Source organism: Sinocyclocheilus anshuiensis, unplaced genomic scaffold (assembly GCF_001515605.1).
Source record: "Sinocyclocheilus anshuiensis isolate Anshui unplaced genomic scaffold, SAMN03320099.WGS_v1.1 scaffold1894, whole genome shotgun sequence".
NCBI lineage: Eukaryota > Metazoa > Chordata > Actinopteri > Cypriniformes > Cyprinidae > Sinocyclocheilus > Sinocyclocheilus anshuiensis.
Genome location: NW_015542447.1, coordinates 100,714 through 122,751, shown reverse-complemented (window position 1 = coordinate 122,751; position 22,038 = coordinate 100,714). Strand labels below are relative to the sequence as shown.

The 22,038-nt window shown below is 41.3% G+C and overlaps 1 protein-coding gene across 1 annotated transcript in view; it reads left to right on the top strand.

Annotated features, from left to right (window-relative positions):
• cacna2d3a (calcium channel, voltage-dependent, alpha 2/delta subunit 3a) overlaps positions 1-22,038 on the top strand; it is a 192,817-nt gene that overhangs the window by 116,737 nt on the left and 54,042 nt on the right. The window contains exons 20-26 of the mRNA XM_016493046.1: positions 285-352; positions 1,755-1,800; positions 1,914-2,008; positions 2,257-2,350; positions 2,725-2,820; positions 16,125-16,246; positions 21,675-21,752. Of these exons, the coding sequence (XP_016348532.1) occupies positions 285-352; positions 1,755-1,800; positions 1,914-2,008; positions 2,257-2,350; positions 2,725-2,820; positions 16,125-16,246; positions 21,675-21,752 (599 nt within the window). The remainder of the gene's footprint in view (positions 1-284; positions 353-1,754; positions 1,801-1,913; positions 2,009-2,256; positions 2,351-2,724; positions 2,821-16,124; positions 16,247-21,674; positions 21,753-22,038) is intronic.

Below are 22,038 nucleotides of genomic sequence, written 5' to 3'. Positions count from 1 at the left end.
TTAATTTGCAGATACATTACAACCCACCAAAAAAAGATGCAGTTTATGGATTCAGGATCATTTATGGCTGGTAATGTTGTTAATTTGCCCAACATTGGCTGATGTGGTGAAAAAAATTAGAGCTTGGTTATTGTACAAAATCTATAGTATTATGTGAGAAATTAACAGCATTAGGAAGCCAGAATTTATTAATAAATACTATAACAAATAGAATGCAGAATAGATTGTTGATGTAAATTTCTGTACTCAATTAGATGTCTATTATTTATTTCTCGTGTTTTCAGCTTAGGAGTGGCCCTGTCCAGAGGTCATGGCAAATATTTCTTCAGAGGAAATACCTCTGTTGAAGAAGGTAACTATAGACTTAAATAGACTGTGTTCACTACATTTCACTTAATAGATAATTATAAATGCATGTCTGTGTGTGTTGCCTGCAATATAGTGTGATTCCTAAACAGTGACATTTTTCATGATGTGAATATGAGTGAAATCTACTGAGTGTAATGAAGTGGCTGTTTGTAATGATTTTTGTATAATTTCCTTATACTGTGTAACGGTGTGTGCTGTGTAACCGTTGCCCACTGTATCAAGCAGATTAAAACCCTGGCTGCATTAAACTGTTTCATAGGGTAAGAACCTTAACTAAAGTATCCAGTCTATAGGCAACACTAGTCTCGAGTTACCATTCCTGGACCATGGTATCCAGTTCAAGAGGAGCTGGATGCATTACGAATAACCAGAGCGGACAGTGTATCGTCTCCTGAGATGCAAACAAGTCCACCTCTGCCAAATCTACTCCACCACCTCGGGGTGGAACCTCTATTCCCGGTCCATAGCACCTGACTCAATAGGATGTCTGCTCCCTGATTGAGGTGCCCAGGGAGGTAGACTGCCCTCAGGTTGAGCAGTTTTCCCGGAGCCCATGAATGGATCTGGTGTGCCAACCTGCAAATGGCAGACCGCCCTGATGGTTGATGTAAAAGACCACTGATGTGTTGTCTGTGCGGACAAGCACATGATGGCCTCTCAAGTCTAGGAGAAAGTGTTTCAGTGCATGAAACATAGCCAACATCTCCAGGCAATTGATGACAGATAGCCCACAAACATCTGCTCCACCCGAGGCATCAACCCCATAGCCCTGTTCTCTCAGTCCCACAATATTGTAATGATTTGTAACAGTGGAACTGAAGAAAAGGGTTTCCCCCACAATCTTTACTTTTCATATATATGCTTGATTGCTTTATTTAAGGAAAGGATTGTTGTAGACTACACAATAATGTTTGATTATTTAAGATAATATATACATCTTTCACTTATCTTTGTGGGATGTAGAATATCAGAGGAACATTGAGTGTATAAGCAAGCAAGCTAATTAGCTGCAAATACAGCAGCTGCCAATTAGCTTGCGCTATAACATGATTGCTAGATGATTACATGTCAAAGTCCTAGTACTTAACATTTAATAGACTAATAATCAAATGCAGAGAGACCTCTCATTTCAGAAGACCAAGCTTAGGCTTATGGCTGTGGTTAGGGGTTTGAACAACATTCTTATCCACCAATCAATTCTTACTGATTTTAAGCCTAGGTTAGGTGTGCAGATCAGATTGTTTGTTAGGAATTAGTATTGATATTCCTCATCACCGGATGTCGCTATTTAAGGATCATATTCTACTGGGCTATGTCATGTCATACAGTATGAATCTGAAGCAGCATTAAGCAATAGCATGACACAGATGTTTCTTCTCTTTCAGGACTACATGATTTGGAGCATCCAGATGTTTTATTAGCGAATGAATGGTACAGTAGTATCTTAAAATGTTTTATTCAGTGTCTTTAAAGTAGCTTTTTGAGGAGTCTACAGAATGTGTTTGATGTTTGCATGTGTGTGACAGATTGGTTTGACTTTTCAGGACATACTGTAACACAGAGGAACATCCAGAACACAATTTCCTAACTCAGATTGATGCCATCAAGCTGTATTTTAATGGGGAACCACATCTGAAGTGTAAGTTGAATGCATATCAACACTAACACTTGTTTTGAAGACTCCGCTTTGTTTTTGTGTTGCCCAAAGATTATGTATTCTTCATTTAAAAAAAATATACTATTGGATGCAGTTTCATGATGGGCAGCAACTCTTTAAAATATATATTATAGAGTTGAAGATATATTAAAATATATCAGAGCATGATGTATGTGTGTGTATGGGGGAGGGAGGGAATTATTTTGTTAGTATCTTGATTGTTTTGGAAGGTGACAAGGATCTGATCCAGGAAGTTCTATTTGATGCTGTGGTCACAGCACCACTGGAAGCATACTGGACCAGTCTCGCTCTCAATAAATCCGAGTAAGAGCAGTACATATTTTCTTAATAAATTTCTATAGTGCATGTTATTCCAAAATGTCATTATAATCTTTCATCACCATGTAATATATTGCCTGGCTTCTGAAGCAACTTTTCTTTTCAAATAAATATTAACCAAGCAGCTACTGTTTTTCAGTAGCCTTTTCTCAGCCTTTTGTAAAATCTTGCCAATAAAGTGTGGAACGCCTTCTTTACAGCATCCAATTAATTCCCCATTTGTAAAATATATAGAGAGGTCAAATGGGTTATGAATACCATTTCATGTTGACTTTAACTATATAATTTTAATTCAAGAATTCTTTCTTGTACACTTCATTATTAATGATGTGTTTCTGTGGTTCTCTTTGTCCTGGTAGGAATTCTGATAAAGGGGTGGAGATAGCTTACCTCTGCACTCGAACCGGACTATCACGCATCAACCTTTTTGTGATGCCAGACCAACTGACCAATCAGTTAGCAATTTATATCTTCCATGACAGAGTTCATATTGCAGTCTAAATGCAGTAGAGCAATAGTACAACAGTAACTAATGTGCAATAAATGTTTTGCAAGAGACTGTAAATGCCAGTGTTGGTGAAGTAACGAATGAAAAGCAACAATATTGCTAACTTGACGACTAAAAATTTTTTCAGTAGTATGAGAGTGCCTCTGCTGCTTTCAAAATAGTGTAGCTTTTTCAGTAAGAAGCTATTTTTTACAACAATGGCCTCCCTTTCATATGTAATGTTGGAAATTCTGACTCATTCTAATGAATCCGTTTAATCCTAAATGGTCCTCTCTTTTATATGTAATGATAGTATAAATTAGAAATATATGAAATTTTATAAATATATATATAAGTTAGTATAAATATAATGTAAAAATAATAAATTGGTGTGTATTTAAATTTTAGCTGTATTTAATGTAAATTGATCAGTCCAATTTGATGTTATTTCCCTTGAAAATGAAATTCATTCAAAAACCATCATTGTTTTTATCCCAGACAACTACAGCTATTATTAAATCATATCATCCGCTGTATTGTAAACTATAGAATCAGCTAGTTATATTTTTAAGATGTTGCTTCCTTGGGTAGCTTCAATGTAGTTAGGTCATTTTTCTTAATAACTGGTAGTACTTCCCTGGAAGTAGGGAAAAATTTGCTGTATAGGTAGCTGGCACTATGGAAACTCTAACCTTGAGTGATCTCTGAAGCTGTTTAACATAGCGCCAATGCAGATGATGTTTGACAATCCACTCCATATTTGAGTATTACCATACTCTCTGACAGTGCATTATCAGTTGTGCGGCAACTATATAGACAGTTTCTCCTTCTCTCTTATGAGGGGAACAAGGTTATGTTTATGTTGAAAGTTTAATCCCTTTCAAGTCACTTTGATGCTGTGTCAAGTCACTTTGATGCCACACTGTGCTACAGCCAACACATGAAACAGTGTGTTCTAGTCATCAGGGTAATTAGAAGCACCAAGGAATTAACCCTGTGCCAAGGCTTATTCTTTGGAAGGCTAACATTCTGCCCTGCAAATTTTAGCTCAGACTCTTAATCAATTACATATGAACCATCCGAAGTCTTCCGGATTACTTGAAAACAACAGACAGCGGCATAGGTGTATGAAACCCTCCAGAAGCAGGGTTAGATAGCTTTGTTCTTGGTGGAATGACCTTTGACACTGTCACAGCGTGTGTGGGAAGAGAGGGCACGACCAGAAGAGATGTAATCTTAAAACACTTTTAATAAACAGAGCGAACAGGGTATCACACAACCATAAAGCGACTAGACTGAACACAAACCAAAGACACACAGGGCTAGAAATACACTGGGTAATCAACTCAAAACCAACACAGGTGTGCAAATTAACTAATTAAAGACAGGAACACAAGGAAATCTAGGTTATAGGACAAAAACAACACTAAAACAGAACTAAGCCGTGACAGATTGCCCCTCCGGAAAGGTGCAATCTCGCACCAATAGAGAGTCCATAAAGGAGGCAGGAGTGGGCAAAGGGATGGCAGAAGAGTAGGGTAGACAGAAAACAGGAGTGGCGAAGGGAAGAGATGGAGAATGGAGCAAACAGTACCAGGGAGGCACCAAAGCAGGAAGGAGCCAGGGAAGAGCTGGGAGTTGCAGAAGGTGGATAAAGGACTTGAGGAGGACGAACCAAGTAGCGGACAACGTCTCGGTTACGTATGGTAACCCTCGTTCGAGGTGAGAACACAGGAGGATACCGGCTCCACACGAAGGCTATAGAATGTAGCGGACGTGCTAGGGGTCGCCCAGCCCGCAGCTCTACAGATATCTGCCACGAGCGAGGCGCCACGAGCCAGCGCCCAGTGCACAGTATCTGTGCAAGAAGGCTCACTGGGGGAAACGCATATTTGCAAAGGCCCCGCGGCCAGCTGTGTGCCAGTGCGTCCGTGCCGAGTGTTCCCTCGGTCAGGGAGAAGAACAACTGGCAGTGAGAGGTTTCTGGAGAGGCAAACAGGTCTACCTGAGCGGCTCCGAAACGTCCCCAAACCAGCTGGACCGTCTGGGGATGGAGTCGCCATTCCCCTGGGAGCGCAGCTTGGGACAGCTCATCGGCTGCCCGGTTGAGCAACCCAGGAATGTGAACAGCATGAAGCGACCTCAGATGCTTCTGACTCCAGAGGAGGAGGTGGCGGGCGAGTTGCGACATGCGACTGGAGCACAGACCACCTTGCCTGTTGATGTACGCAACGGTCGCTGTGTTGTCTGTGAGGACTAGTACATGCTTGCCTTATAAGCGCCCTTTGAGACGGCTCAAGGCAAGGTGCACTGCCAGCAACTCGAGGCAGTTGACGTGCCAGTGCAGTTGGGGCCCCGTCCAAACGTCTCTCTAAGCGAGATCCCAATTCGTCGGTCATCCGACGTGACGTCGAGAGTGACCGACTGAAAGGGAACGAGAGCCCAGCCAGGATGAGGCCCCTCAGTGGAGTTGCTGGAGGGAGGAGCCATGGTGGAGGCCTGGGAGGTGGAACCAGGGATTCGAGCTCCTTCGATGATGCCGGCGATGGAGACCCAAGCAGACACAGAGCCTGGGCGACACAGAGGATCCCGTAGCAGCAGGCTCCTGTGACTGAGGTGAAGAAGTGGTTCTGGAAGACCACGGTGGAGCCGGAGTGACTGAGGATGTGGGTAAAGCCGGAGGGAAGGAGGAAACTGAATGAGCCAGTAAAATGGAAGTGAAGCCAGAGGAGTGGAATCCTGAGGCGGTGGGTGGTCAACGACTGACCAAGGTGGAGCTGGAGGGATGAGTGGAGAGAGTGGGATGATGGGCCACGGTGGAGATGAGGGAGCTAGGAGCCAAGGTGGAGTCGATGGGTCGCAGGACTGAGGTGGAGTCAAGGATCCAGTGGTTGAAGGCAGGGACAGAGGAGTGGAGCTTGTCACCAGAAAACTCGATACAAACTCACATAGGTGATGGCAGGCTGAGGGGATGACAGGTGGCAGCGGAGATAAGACTGAGTGATTTGCAGGCATAGAAGTTGGAGGTAGATGGATGCTTGTCCAAAGACGTTCCAGAGAGATAAGGAAGACTGGCGGAGCATGTAGAGTACAGTCCATGGTGGAGATGACGGGACTTGAGGCTGTTTAGAGCTGAATGGAACCAGCGAAGACGCATATAATTTAGGGCTGGATGGAAGCAGTGGAGACACAGTAGGTTTAGGGCTGGACAGAACCAGCGGAGACACAGAAGGTTTAGGGCTGGACGGAACCAGAGGAGAGACAGGAAACCGGCTGGGAAACAGAAGATTCGGGGCTGGAGATAAACAGTGAAGACAGAAGGCAAGGGCTGGATGAAGCCAGTGAAGAAGACAGACTCCGTGTCTGTGGTGGGCTGAGGCGTACAATGAATGTTGCGCGGGATGACGACTAGAGGTCTGCAGGTTGGGACTGGACGCTGATGTAATCCTCGTCATCTGCTTCGTCAACCGTGAATGCGGATCCTTTCATCCACAGTGTGAAGTTGATGTAGCTCTTTATAGTTAGATCTCCGTGGGGCATGACAAAGGGAATGTCGTTGTCGAGCCCTTAACGAAATCCCTCCATCAAGCAGACTTCATCACAGCGGGCAGGATGGCAGGTGTCCAGGAACTCATCTCCTCTAGGTAAAAACAAATAGTTTATTAACAAAAAGGAAACTTGGGCAGTCTGCTGATCTCCGGCTGTACTTAGTTTGTACAGGCGGAGTGAGACTAAATTCTTGATGTGATTCTAGAGTCAGACCTTAGTTTCAGTAGTCATATCAAAGCAATAACTAAATCAGCATATTATCATCTCATAAACATTTAGGATAAATTTTTTAATATTATTACTTGATTATAAACAACTCAATGGCCTAGGACCTCATGGGTTCACTCAAAACAAGGGGAGTCTACTTTTAGCTATTATGCCACCTACAGTTGCACCTGCAGGAAACAGCTTCCAAAAGGCATCAGATGTGCTAAAAAAGTAGCCACATTTAAATCTAGACTTAAAACGTGTTTAGCTGTGCATTTACTGAATGAGCACTGAACTGCACAGCAACAACAGTTTGCCCATTAGGAAAGAGAAAAAACTTCTGTAAAAAAGTTACAGAATTCAAAGTGGAACCCTATGAATGAAAGAGGAAAGTTAGTTTAATCATGACAACTCTCGGAAGATTTTAGCATGGTGATGGATATGACAATGTTGATGTATTTGGTCTTGGCAGAATAGATCTGCTACACTGCTGCTGAATTGCTGCTGCTGTTGGTTATTGCTGTAGTTGTAGATTATTGCTGCTGCTGCAAGCAAGTACAGGAACTTGCTACTGCCAATGCATACAGCGATACGGTGCCATGAGTATTTAATACATACTGCTGCTGCACAAATAGCATATAAAATAACCCGTAGCAGATCTATACAGGTGGAGCTGGGGAAGGTGGAGGGTTTCAGAGAAACTCTGAAAGTGCGCTGCAGGAATCTCTAGTGAATGCTAGCCAGCCATATAAATGTAAGGCAGTAAGCTCATTGGCTGCATATGCAGCATGAACCAATCAGCTTGTGCCAAGTCGTTTAACTCTCTGAATATCAGTTACGTTAACGACCCATCAGCCTGCACCATCTAGAGTTCATGACTAAACTATATATTTTAATTAAGCAAGTACAGGAACTCGCTACTGCCAATGCATATGGCGATACGGTGTCATGAGTATTTAAGAAATACTGACATACTGCTGCTGCACAAATAGCATATAAAATAACCCCCCCAACAAAGCTGGAAGAAGAAAACAAAACAATTAAATATGTATGCTGCTGCTATACAATAATATGCTTAAAATCATCCCTATAGGCAGAAGAAATATAAAAGGTAAAACCCCCCAGAACAAGCAGATCTATTGCCAAGACATATGTACTGCTGCTGCTCCGGAGAGCCGTGAGACCGTGTGTTTGCTATCTATGTGAGCCTGGGCCGGCTTTGCTGAATGGCTTAATGCTAGTGAACTATCGCTGTGTGTACCTGATCGTTTGGCCAGATAGCTTAAACTAGTGACCTGAGTTAAAAGTGTTTCTGGGCTAATGGAGCCCAGATAAATTAACTAGTGGCTTAACGATGTAAACCTGGGTGCTGTACACTTAGGTTTATTTAACTAATGACTTAAATAACTGTGTGTCTGAGCCAATAGCTCAAACTTACCTAGGCAGAAACCCGATCTGCGTGTCGTTAACAAACAGGAATCACACTGTAGGCTGATAGATGACGTTACCCCCAGCAACCACCTGGCTCAGGCTCGGGCGGCCTGAGCAAATAGTTTTAAATTTGTCATTCAAGAGTTGTAATTTTTATTTGTTATTTCCCCCCCCATTAACGTTCAACAGCATTACTGCAATGGAAATACTTATCTTTAACTTATTAATAAGCTAACAAAATATTTGGCTAAGGAATAAATCACTGTACACCCTGTAGTTGTGGTGTCATATGCCCAGGATTAATTCTGCCTCAAAAGCAGCTGCTCATTTATTTTGATAATTTTAAATATTTATATTGCATATTAAGAACAATAATGTTTGCATTGTATGAACACATTGCTTAAGTCATGGCTCGTTCCAAGATGGTCTTGAGCAGGACACTACAATGACTATATTTAAATGCAGTTGTCTGCTTTTATATTAATTGTGTCCGAATTAAAATTCGCAACATAGAAATGCTGTGCATGCTGCTGCTGAGAAAAATCTTGATGACCGAATGCCTATGAAAGCTGTTGCTACTGCACAAGAGACTGAACTGCTGAGAAATCCATAAATTAGGCATAAGTAGCTAGGCGAATGCCTATTTTACTCTAACACGGTGTCTGCGCCAGACGCGAGTGGCACAACATGACAAAGTCAATAGACCCGTTACGATAGGTTAAGCTGTCCGCAATGTATGCAGTGCGATAAGGCCAATGCAACAAAACTTCTACTACTGCTGCTATGACAATATTCACTACATTTCAATACTGAGTTGAAGTAGATGCTGTTGCTGTTAATGATATTCACAATGTTGTAATAGGAATTTACTGTGCGAACTGTTGCAGTTGTAGTATTTGATCAGAATTTACAAAGCATAATCTACTGCTGCTGCACGAAACCTGCTGTAAGCCCTTTTGAATAAGCAAAGTAATAAATGCCTATTGCACTTTAAAGATTAAAATTTACCCTCCATGATTTATCACTAAAATTTCATGCAACTAAAGCACTTTCTGCTGCCGCTGCTGTTACGGGAGCGACGAGACGAGAGGCATGCGGATCCATATGCAAGGCTTTATTAAGAGACGTGGTCATAACAGGCATGGGTCAGACAATGGCAAACGGGTATATTGAGGGCAAGACAGAAGAGTAATCAAAAACAGGCATGGTCGATCAGTGGCTAACAATATCCAGAGGGCTTGACAAGAGGGGTAATCCGACAACATGAGCAATAGTCCAGGCAAGGTGCAAACATAGTCCGAATGGCAAGACGAAAGGATAATACAAAATACACAGGCAAGAATCTGAACACGGGAAAGCAGGCAGGGCAAGACTATGACTTGGAACTAAGAACTAGAAATGGCTTCGTAGAGTAGCTATCGCTATGAGTGATAAACGCTGTACAATACTCGGCCATCTGAATGAGGAAGTCCTGGGCTATAAAGCATGTCTGATTGGATTCAGCTGTGTGTGTGTAATCAGTGCATTCAGCTGTGTGTGTGTAATCAGTGCAATGGATGATGGGAACTGTAGTCCGGAGTGACATGTAACAGTCTGTGTGGTGTGAGAGTCAATGTAGTGAGCGCGTGACCTCTGGTGGTGAGTGAACGGAAGTTCATAGACTGGATTCGTGACAGCTGCTATATTAGCAAAAATAATAATATTACTTGCTACGCATGCTTCTGCTAATATTATTTCTAACCTTGCATCTGAATTTGCCATGCATGCTATAAAATTTGCTAACATTGTGATCTGAATAGCTATGCATACTGGCTGCTGCACAAAAGTACTTAGAATTGCTACTGCCCCTTTATAAACAACCAAAAACAACCAATTAATGCTTATTTCGCTTTGAAGAGTTCTATAAACCTTGTTGAACTGAATAGCAAAGTAATAAAATGCCTATTTCACCTACAAAGTTCACTACCATCCTAGTGTTATCTTATCACTGAAATGTCATGCAACTAAATGTATTTTCTGTTGCCGCTGCTATATAAGCAACAATGATGATTGGATTGCCATGCAGACTGCTGCTAATATTTCTAACATTGCGTCTGAATTTTGTAATGCGTGCTGCTGCTATTAAAACTCACTAAACTAGCGATCTGAATAGCTATGCATACTGCTGCTACAGCTGCACAAATGTACTTAGAATTGCTATAAGCGTCTTTATTAACAAGCAAACGCAATCAAATAATGCCTATTTTGCTTTGTAAAGTTCACAATCTACTGTAAGCCCTGTTAAAGAAGCAAATAAATAAAATGCCTATTTCACTTTAAAGAGTTACTTACCCCATGCGTTATCACTGAAATTTCAAGCAACTAAAGTACTTTCTGCTGCCGCTGCTATATTAGCAACAAATTGACTTCCTGCTGCTAATATTATTTCTAACATTGTATATGAATTTCCTATGCATGCTGCTGCTATTAAATTCACTACATGCGTTCTGAATAACTATGCATACTGCTGCTACAGCTGCACAAAGGTACTTAGAATTGCTAAGCCCCTTTTAAATAAATAAAACGCAAGTGATGCCTATTCGCTTGAGGAGTTCAAATACCATCCATTTTTAGTCACTGAAACTTCAGCAATTGTAAGTTGCTTTGGATAAAAGCGGTCTACCTACTGCTGCTGCAACTAAACGCATGTTATGATTTGCTATGCATGCTGCTATTAATAATTGTCTAATAACGCAGTCTGATTCTATGGATACTGCTGCTATGCTCTATGAAAGTACTAGAATTGCTGTAGCCCATCAATGCATTATCACTGAAATGTCATGCAACTAAAGTACTTTCTGCTACCCCTGCTATATTAGCAATAAGCAAACAAATAATGCCTATTTCGCTTTAAAGAGTTCACAAAATCTCTGTATGCCATGTTAAATAAACAAAGTAATAAAAGCCTATTTCCATTTTAAATACTTACATACCCCATGTGTTATCACTGTAATGTCATGCAACCAGATACTTTCTGCTGCCGCTGCTATAAATAACAGTAATAATTTGACTTGATTTGCTATGCATACTGCTATTAACAATTCGCTAATAACGAAATCTGAATTCAATGATAATGCTGTTACACTCCATGAAAGTACTATAATTGCTGCAAGACCAACTGAATACACAAATAGTAAATCCCAGTTTAAGAGTGTCCTACTATTAGCTACATTGTACATGGGCTACTGATTGGAAATTCTTTATTATTAGTAGTATCTTTTTATTTTAAACAAATTCATGGTTATCTTTAAACTATCACTAAACATGACTTTATAAATCATTATAAACTCTTCACTATCACTGAACCAAGGTAACGAGTGAAATAGAGATGTGGCCCCTTTAAGAATGAGCGCTCCCTCTTCTGAGTGCATTGCAATGCGGCACGAGTACACGTATGAGTGGGTATATTATTTTCTGCTGCTCATTAAGTTGTTATGGTTAAATAGGTAAGGCTGTTGACCATATAAATGCAAGGCAGTAAGCTCATTGGCTGCATATGCAGAATGAACCAATCAGCTTGTGCCAAGTCCTTTAACGCTCTGAATATCAGTTACGTTAATGACCCATCAGCCTGCGCCATCTAGAGTTTCATGACTAAACTATATATTTACGTATGGGGAGGCCGACGGTAAGAACGAAAGAGGAAGTAGTACGTGTGGTGTTGAGTGCTGCTTACCTTTAGCGCTGCCACTGCCGCCGCCTCCGAGTGAGTCACACTAGTTGAGTCGATTGCACTAGAGGATTAATTACGCCAAACAAAGGAATTACTTGCCGCACTATTGGATCTTCCTGGCGCTGACTGCAGAGCGTGGCCTGGTTGTTGAGTGGAGCATTGCCTGTTCGGGTTCCTGCCACAGACGAACGAATTTTCTGGCGAGAATCTTTATTTTTTGTTGAAAACAAACTTTCTCCCCCATGAACTAATAGTTTGATACCACATCAAAAAACTCTGGTTAAAGTGAGAATTGGTTGATATTTGTTTTGTGTTGATAATTGTGTTTGAAAATTGTTTTGTTGTAAGTGAACAATATATCAATTATTTTTTCTCAGCTATACCTTTGAATGGCATGATTCTTTTACTTTGTGTTGATTTGTTTTGTGTGTGTAACGTGGTTTGAGTTATCCTGGGTTAGGAAGTGTTCATTTAAATTCTAAATTCTATTTGGTCTCATTCTGTTTGTGACACTGTATGCTACAAAACCATGTTGCTTTTTACTACCAAGATGCATTTTTTTGAGAGCAAGTTATTCCATAACGGATACAAACAATAACTGTCCCCGAAGAAATTATACATAAACCAAGGAATATCCATCCATATTACAACGTTATTGTTTCATTGGACTAAAAGTGCTCTATGGGATGTTGTTCAGTGGACCCTTACCTTTCTAACTAAACCGGGATTTACAGCAGTGGATGCGTTTGTGACTCGTTATTACGATGAATCTGGTACGTACTGCGTTTTTATTATGCATGTTTTGATGTGTACTGCTTATACAAATTTAGCAAATACATTCCTTATAAACTTTCCATTGAAAAACAGCGATCTATCGTCGACACTTGAGGCTTAGACCTTTAGAATGATATATAGTTTGTCAAGATTAATTTTGTCCCTTTTCATTTAATCTATTCGTAAACATTGACATGTGCAAACAAAAAGCGTTCAGTGCGCTGGCATCCAGGTGCGGGTTAACAGGTTAAAATCTACCTGGTGCCTGAATTATAATATTGTAAGGAATAGGCTACGAATAACGCTACGTCCAAATGACTGCATTGAATTTAATGCATCTTCATTTTTTTTATTCTTAACTGTTTAATTTAATTTAAATCATTTTTCAACACTTTGAATTACGATCAGTTGTGACTTGACATTTTGAGTATGAAATGTGCTATATAAATAAACGTGCCTTGCCCTGCCTAGGATGATTCCAAGGGTCATGAATAGAGAGGGGGCCCAATGTAACCCCCACCTGAATGTGATTTCTACCAAGGGGGACACCCCCCCGGCCCCAGAATGTGATTTAAGTGGGGCCCACATCAATATGCTGTACAGGGGGAGGGGGCCCAAAAACCATTACAGCGCCCCTACTCAAGACATCATAACAACTGAAGTCACTGTGCCATGATTTCATTTCATCGAGTAAACATTTCCTAAGAAGTCTGTTTTCAAATCTGAAGTCTTCCTGTATATTCTCATGACAGATTTATTCAAACATACATTTAAAAAAATGAAGACGACAGGTTAAGTAAAATATAATGAATGTAATATATTGCACATATGTCAAAATTCTCTTCTCTGGAGTTATTTTTCTAGCTGACTATCAACGTTGTGTACAATGAAAGTCTTTTCTGAAGTAAATGTGATGTTACATGACATCTACATTTACTGACATATTTGTGCAGTTAGTTAGTTTATATAGCACATTTTAATACAGCAGAGCATTGAGCAAAGTGTTGTACAAAATCAACACAGTTCCACACCATAACACACAAACAGGGCAACTAAAAAAATACCTCAACTCTCTGCTGGCTCAAACGCTAAGGAAAGAAGATGAGACTTCAGGCGATTCTTAAAATAATTTGGAGTTGGAGCGTGTCTAATATGAAACACAGTTGAAACACTGTGAGCAATTAAGAGACATGATTCATTTCAATAAGTTGTTCTTTTTCTTTCAACACCATCTGATGTTTGTTCATGTTTATTTTTTTCTTATAACTAGTAGCAAAGAGGAAGACATGATCTAGTCACGTGCCTCTTGAACTGAGGTGTAACAGCGAACGTCACATTAGAGAGCGTCAAATGCACAAATGCAAATAAAGAGGGGTCTGCTGCACAACAGCCCTGAAAGGGTGATGATGCCATAATGTTCATCAAGCCCAACATCTTGTAAAACATTAACAGTGGCAGAGCTATGGTGCTGTCATACAAGTGTTCATGGTTAGTTGGGTTTCATTCTTTAGAATTCTGAAGTGCCAGGCAGTCCAAATGTGTAACAGGTTGATCTCTTTCGTTACACACCAGCTTAATTGAAAAATAATGGATAAATTATCCAAATAATTTAGAATGTAAACACTGCTCAGCCTCAGCGGAGCTAGAGCAGCATGTGTGCATCTGGTGAAAGTACAAGAAGCTAAGGACAGGCCGAAGGGAACTGAACCTTGAACTGAAATGTTGTACCTTCTAACATAAGATATGAACATTTTTCAGGTTCTCTAAGATGAGTCCGTCCAAAGACAAAATTTGGTGTTGAATGTTTTTTAGTGATCCGAGCAGTGTTAATTTCGTCAATGAAGACGACGACGAAAAATATTCGTTAACGAAATTTTTTTCTGTGACTAAGACGAGACGTTGACGAGCTAAAACTAAAATCTGATGATAAAAACTATGATGAAATTTATGCCTCGTCTTCGTTAACAAGACGAGACGGGACTATAATGTTATTTGAGGACTACCGGACATTCAAAATACATCCTATACACTACTGTCTTGTCCTTCAGAATGTGCGTCCCTGTCATTGGATTGCAATCAGATAAGGGACGTTTGCATATCTAGTCTCAGTTTGGCAGCTACAGTGGATGGATAGGCTACCAAAACGCGAACTAGCGATCTGACTCGTCTTCTTTAACAAGACGAGACGGGACTATAATGTTATTTGAGGACTACCGGACATTCAAAATACATCCTATACACTACTGTCTTGTCCTTCAGAATGTGCGTCCCTGTCATTGGATTGCAATCAGATAAGGGACGTTTGCATATCTAGTCTCAGTTTGGCAGCTACAGTGGATGGATAGGCTACCAAAACGCGAACTAGCGATCTGAAACAATGGCCTCAGCACCCGAAGGGGTAGGGATAAGGTGACCAGACGTCCCGTTTTTTTAACGTAAACAGGTGGGTGAAAACTGAACATGTGTCAGTATTACATGAATGCCTGCCGTCTTAAAGGGACAGCATTCCTAATTAAGTACCTATACGTGTCATTAATGTTAACTAACAATAGATGTTAAATAAATATGTTAAATAAACCTACTGTATCTGAAAAATTTGTTTAATTTGTATCTTTCATATTTGTCTTATTGTCTTATTCTGCTTCTTTTTCAAAAATGATAAATTATGTATATTATATATGATCAATAATAATTTTTATAAGTTGCTACCTTTTCATTACTGTTAAAGGGATAGTTCACCCAAAAATGAAAATTGTCATCATTTATTCAAGTTTTTCCAAATTCAATCCTTGATTCAAATTTCTCCTAAGCTTAATTGATTTGGTCTAAAGAGAGAAGAATTAATGGCTATTTTTGTTTGAAGACTACATATAAAATAGCTACCAAAATAAATGTTGGTAACTGCAGTTTGACTAAAAGTAATGTCTAAAAGTAATGACTAAAAGTTGACAAAAATGCAATGACTTTTCGTCGACTAAAACTAGACTAAAACTATGAAATACTCAAATGACTAAAATGTGACTAAGTCTATTAAGAATTTCGTCTCAAGATAAAGACTAAGACTAAATAAAAAATGCTTGTCAAAATGAACACTGGATCTGAGTGATTATCTTGAATGGAGATGTCAACAGTGTACTAACCAAGGCCCTAAAGTCCAAAATGGACTGAAGCACTCCATGCTGTTTTTTGGCGACATGGAGGATATATCACCAGAAAGGAAAATAGCTTGAATTGGCTTGAATTATGTTCATGTTAGGTTTCAGTGAGTCACTCCTGGAAAGGAGTTCTCAAAGTGTCAGCATCTAATAAAGCACTGATATTACTGACATAAAACTGAAAATTTCTTTAAATAGTAGCTTGTCTGTGAACTTTTTTTAGTAGTAGTAGTAGTATTGTAGCTAGACAAACTATATGCCATAGTAGCTTCCCCAGCACTGGCTACAAAATAAACTGCTGTTTTGAGTAATTTGTGTCACAAAGACAAGTGTTACCCAAACGTAAACCTAGATTTATCTTCCAGAATGTCAAATATTATTAGCTTAATATCAATTGTATAACAGCTTGTAATAATGAGTATTGTGTGTGGTGTGTGTTGTAAGAGACTTCCTGACTGGAGAGGATAAGGAGGTGGTGTTCAGTGCTGATCATTTTCCTTTGTGGTACAAACGGGCTGCTGAACAGGTGCCTGGAACCTTTATCTACTCCCTTCCTTTCGGCACAGGTGATTAAACACACACAAAACAGCCAGTTTCATTACAGCAGTCATCTATTCATGCATTGCACCATGATTGAACCAGGCACAATGCATCAAGTCATTTCTTTGTCTACACTCAATGTGAACCTGCTGTGACACAATCACAAGACATTTACCATGACATGACACAGTCACAAGATATTTCATGTTTAAAGGAATAGTTCATCCAAAAGTCGTCCTTCACTCACCCTCATTTTGTACCCCACTATTGCTGGTGTGTTCTGGTTAAAAATAACACAGATTTACATGGAAAAGATGGAAACATGCAGTCTTTTTTAACATAGGGCCACAACAGTTCTTCAGTAATTGCCTTTGGATGATGAGCTAAAAGCATCTACTTCAAAGACAGTAGAAACCGGATAAGAAATCATGTTCTCGAAACTCTAATTGAACTGTTTTGAATAAGAGACTAGGTCTGACCCATGTATAAAAAACATTTAATACAGAACAAAAAAGCCAAAGACAGAGATTCCGGGATTCATGTGAATCATATTCTAAGAGACAAGGAAAATTAGACTAGGGAGTGTTCAAAGCCGGAAAGAATTGTAATTAGTCTTTACTGCATAAAAACCTGAATTCACAGTCAACTAAAAATGGAGTTCAGGTACGGTGAATGCTCTACAGGTCTTTCTAAGTATAAGCAGGGGATGAGATGAGCTTTTCTCAGTATGTCACAGTGAAGTTACCATTACACTAGACTTTTTAAGCATGCAGACTTATTTTGGACCCCACAACAAACATAGACAACAAGTGTCATGCGCTAGGTCAGGGTTCTATAACTCATATATACTCAGGAACACTAGCCAGGTCTCCATGCATTTGCTGACCAAAAGTCCTACCATTGATAAGTTTTTGTTGTGGTGCACGTAGCAATAGACTATGTATGTTTTGAGGGAGTTGGAAGTGAACACTCTGAGAAGGCCCAGAGCTGGGCAGCAATCAGTCTGGACCTGTGCATTAATTTACTGAAGTTGCTTTATTGCAGCATTTGTTGACTTTTGCACATTTCTGAATCACAATGCTTTTTGGGGCAGGTGATATTTTAAAGGGTTAAGTTCACCCAAAAATGAAAATTAGCCCATTCTTTACTCTCCCTCAAGGAATCCTAGGTGTATATGACTTTCTTCTTTCAGATTAATCCAATTTGAGTTATATTAAAAATTGTCCATGGGCGGTGTTTCTGTTCAACAGTCCAAAGGAAATCCAATAACGTGCATCCATCCATAATAAAACATGGGTCTCATGGTTCCGAGGGGTGAATAAAGGCCCCCTGTAGTGAATCGATGTGTTTTTGTAAGAAAAATATCAATATTTAAAACGTTAAGAACACTTTTTTCACACTTCCGCTAACTGTCGTACGTGCAAGCCTGTCACCAAGCGTGGTCCATAAAACATGCACGAAGAAGAAGATTGATGCAAACAGGTATTTAATAATCCACAAGAGGGTAATACACAGAAGGCAGGCAGGAGACAAACGTAATCCACAAATGACATCAATAATACCGGACGAGGGAGCATGGGACAGACTACACTTTATATACTAAAGCAAATTAAGTTAATGAACGAGACACACCTGAACCAAATGATACAATCAACGGGAGACAGAAACTAGGTCACAGTGAACACATGGAGAATTAAAACACAACAAAACAGGTCCATAGGTCTGACAGTTCACCCCCCTCCTGGAAGGTGCGACCTCGTGCCACATAGAAAAAGGGAGGGACAGAGGGGGACTTAGGAGGAGGACAAAGGAGTGGATGTGGGATGGTGCCAGGGGACGGCGAAGTGCTGGCAGGAAGGGAGGCGGACAACCCAGGTGAAGGTTCCGCAGGAGGACAACGAACAGAGTCCAGGGAGGAGACGATGGAGGGAGGAGCCATGGAGGAAACAGGAGGGACTTGGAGCAGGGAGAGCCAGGCGAGACCCAGGTCACAGCCATGATGGCGACCCACGGTGGAGCCGTTGGAGGGAGGAGCCATAGTGGAGGAAGGGCTGACGACTCCAGGGGGCCGACTGATGGCGGTGGAGCAGATGGTGGTGGAGACCGAGGCGGAGACGGAGAGCCGACGAGCCAGGGTGACGCTGAGTATCCGGAGGGCCAAGGTAGAGTCGGAGGGACGAGGGACGAGGCACAGCTGGAAGAGTGGAGTCCCGAGGCGGCGGATGGTCGACGACTGACCAAGGCGGCAGATGGTCAACGACTGACCAAGGTGGAGCTGGAGGGACGAGCGAGCCCGGCGGAGCTGGTGGACTGACGGGCCACGGCGGAGAGGAGGGAGCTAGGAGCCATGGTGGAGCCGCTGGGTCAACGGGCCAAGGCGGAGTCCGGGACTCAGAGGCTGGAGGCGGAGACAAGGGATCCTCCATCCAAGATGCCGATGGAGACTGGCAGACCCGTGGCGATCCCACCGCACAGATGGTGGGCTAAGGGTGAGCAGAGGGGCTGCCAGGAGACAGCAGTGGTGATGGTGAGGACTGGTGCAGAGGTGGTGGGAGAGGGAGGCTGGGCGGGAGTTCAGGATGATCAGGGGGCTTAGGAACGGTGTGTGATGCCCACACACACCACAAGGCCACTACCAGCACTGGGAGCGCCAGCGATAGGGGAACGACCTCCGTGGTTGCATCAGGACAGGCAGACAGTTCAGGGCAGACAGATAGTTCACAAACGGCCTCCATAGCCGAAACAGGACTGACAGAGAGTTCAAGGCTGACAGACAGATTCAGGGCAGGCAGATGATGACGGTTCAGGGCAGATAGAAAGTTCAGGACAGGCAGATGATACACAGTCCACTGAGCTCAGCTCACCCTCAGCTATGGTGCAGTGGTTGGAGCTTCCCTCCGTGCTTTCACTGTCCATGGTGCTCTCCCCCGTGGAGAGCTCTATAGTCGGCTCTCGCACCTGGTCTGACGTCACAGGCTCTGGCTCCGAGACGATCCTCAGCTTTGTCGCTCCATTAGGTGATGGCTCGTCAGTCACGGTGGGCTCTGGCTCTCTGTCAGCGGTGGGCTCAGGCTCTTGCTGCGCACAGCGGGGTGATGGTGGGTTGGGCTCTGGGTCCTTACATGTTCCGGATCGGGGTAGGATGCTCTCCAGACACTGAAACATGGCCTCCCTCCAGTTCAGTCCCGTGGAGTCTGGGAGGTCCACGGAGCAATGGTAATTCGCCTCAATCCGGAACAGGGACTTCATGGTCTCGTTGTTGTGTGGAGATGTGACGGCAAGATGTGCGAACTTTAGGGCAAACGAAACGAAATCGCTGAGAACTTCGCCTCCCATTCCATTCTCTTTTTTCTTTTGGTCCGGTATTCTGTCACCAAGTGTGGTCCATAAAACACGTATGAAGAAGAAGATCGATGCAAACAGATTTTTAATAATCCACAAGAGGGTAATACACAGAAGGCAGGCAGGAGACAAACGTAATCCACAAATGACATCAATGATACCGGACGAGGGAGCATGGGACAGACTACACTTTAAATACCAAAGCAAACGAAGCTAATGAATGAGACACACCTAAACCAATTGACACAATCAACAGGAGACAGAAACTAGGTCACAGTGAACAACACATGGGGAATGAAAAAACAACAAAACATGTCCATAAGTCTGACAAAGCCGTTCTGGGCGGGTGATGTAGGACGTATGCTTAGTGCACACGCCGGTGATTAGTGACGAACGCGTAAGTGCGGAGGAGAGATAGCAAAACAAAATGCCGGTCACGAATTAGAGGCAAAGAACGAGGATTTGTAAAGAAAAATGTTAGAGGATTTCGATATAAGCCAAGAGGAGACTGGTTTTCCTTTGCTAAAGTAAGGAAACTTTGCTTCCTTTGCTCCTGTAAACAAACTCGCAAGAGTAGCATATCTCACCGGTGCATGCGCGACACATATGTCCTACGTCATCCGCCCGGAATGGCTTGCATGAATGACAGTCAGCGGAAGTGAGAAAAAAGTATTTGTAACATTTTAAATATGGATATTTATCTTACAAAAATGCATCGATTCACTACAGGAGGCCTTTATTCACCCCCCCAGAGCCATATGAGGCACTTTTTTAGTATGGATGGACGCACTTTATTAGACTTCTTTTGGACTATTGAACAGAAGCACCTGCCCACTGCCATTATAAAGTTTGGAAGAGCCAATACAATTATTAATATAACTCCAATTGGATTCGTCTGAAAGAAGAAAGTCATATACACCTAGCATGCCTTGAGGGTGAGTAAATCATGGGCTAATATTCATTTGTGGGTGAACTATCCCTTGAAGAATGTGCTGTCTTTAAGAATAATATTTTACCCCCCCTGTGTAGACTTGATTAACTTGCTTACCACAAAACTAGCCTAAATGGCTGCATCACATTTTTTATTTTTCTCACTGAAACAAATATTATTTCGTGGACAGATCTTTTTAGATAGACCTCCATCTCCTACCCCTCAAAACAAGCTTCCTGTGTTGCAGAATTAGTGGAGTAATGATTCATGACATTTGTTAGGAATAAACAATGGATTATTTACCATTCATCTTAACTGAACACTGTGAAAATGCAGTGAAATGACAGAATATTCATGGATGCTAATTACTAGTGTTACAGCATTTTTTACTGTAGGAGTTCTGCAGTTTATCAAAATGAAACCGCAATCATATCCACCTTTTCCCAAATGCGTCTACTGCCTTTTAAATTATGGATAACATTTCTGATTTGAGGAACTTCCACTCAAAAAGACTGCAACAAATAATTATGTCAAATAATAATGTTGTAAATAATCCTTATCCATTTGACTGAATGAACTGTACATTTTCTGTCAGGAAAATAATCTAGTGCTTGGTATTTTAATTTGATTTTGTTATCACAAGAATATCTGTGACAACATCACTTTTCAGTTTGGTGTGTTCTGTCTCATTTTCTTTTTCGATTGTCTGTGGAAAAGACAACACATACTGCACTCTTGTGGTAGCAGTATGAAACATTCACTGGAATGGATTCAGAAATTCTCTTTCCTTATGTTTTCACATGGACTCTTTAAAACGTAATTTTCTTGCCTTTCTCACTTCTAATCCCTATCAGCAGTGTTTTTTTGAATGTTTCTAAAGCAGGGAAATATATGTAAACTGTCAAAGTGACAAGGCATTTAAAAATATCCATTAGTTTTCCAGATAACAATTTCAATTCAAGCTACATACACGTATGGTACATAATATAGACTTACAGATATTACTGAAATAGTATTTAACAGTAGTTGGTTGATGTGGTGAATGTTAAAATGTGGGAAAATTAAAACAGAGCTTGAGATCAGTATAACACAAAAAACACAGTTCCACATTAAAACTGAACGTGCTGGCTTGGTCTCCTCTATACTATTTGTTTTAAATTAACTGTATCATTGTGTTTCAGGCTCTGAGAATAAGAGTGTGGTTTTGGCCAGCAGCGCCATTCATTTGTTGGATGAGAGAGAGTCGCCCATTGCTGCAGGTACCTTAACCTTGCATGAATATCACTGCTTATTTTACAAAATGTTGTGTTTTTGTTGTTGTTTCTGTGCACTGGAGGTGTTTATGCTTGAGAGGGATTGTGAGATGGAGAACTAAAGACATAATCCATGTGAGCAGAAAGACACGCCAGACAAACATTAGGAACTTATGAAAGGAAATAGAATAGCACAGAGAAAATTAGAAAGTGTCTGCTTGAACATAAGCCTGGAGGGGCACTCACTCACTCACTCACTCACTCACTCACACACACACACACACACACACCC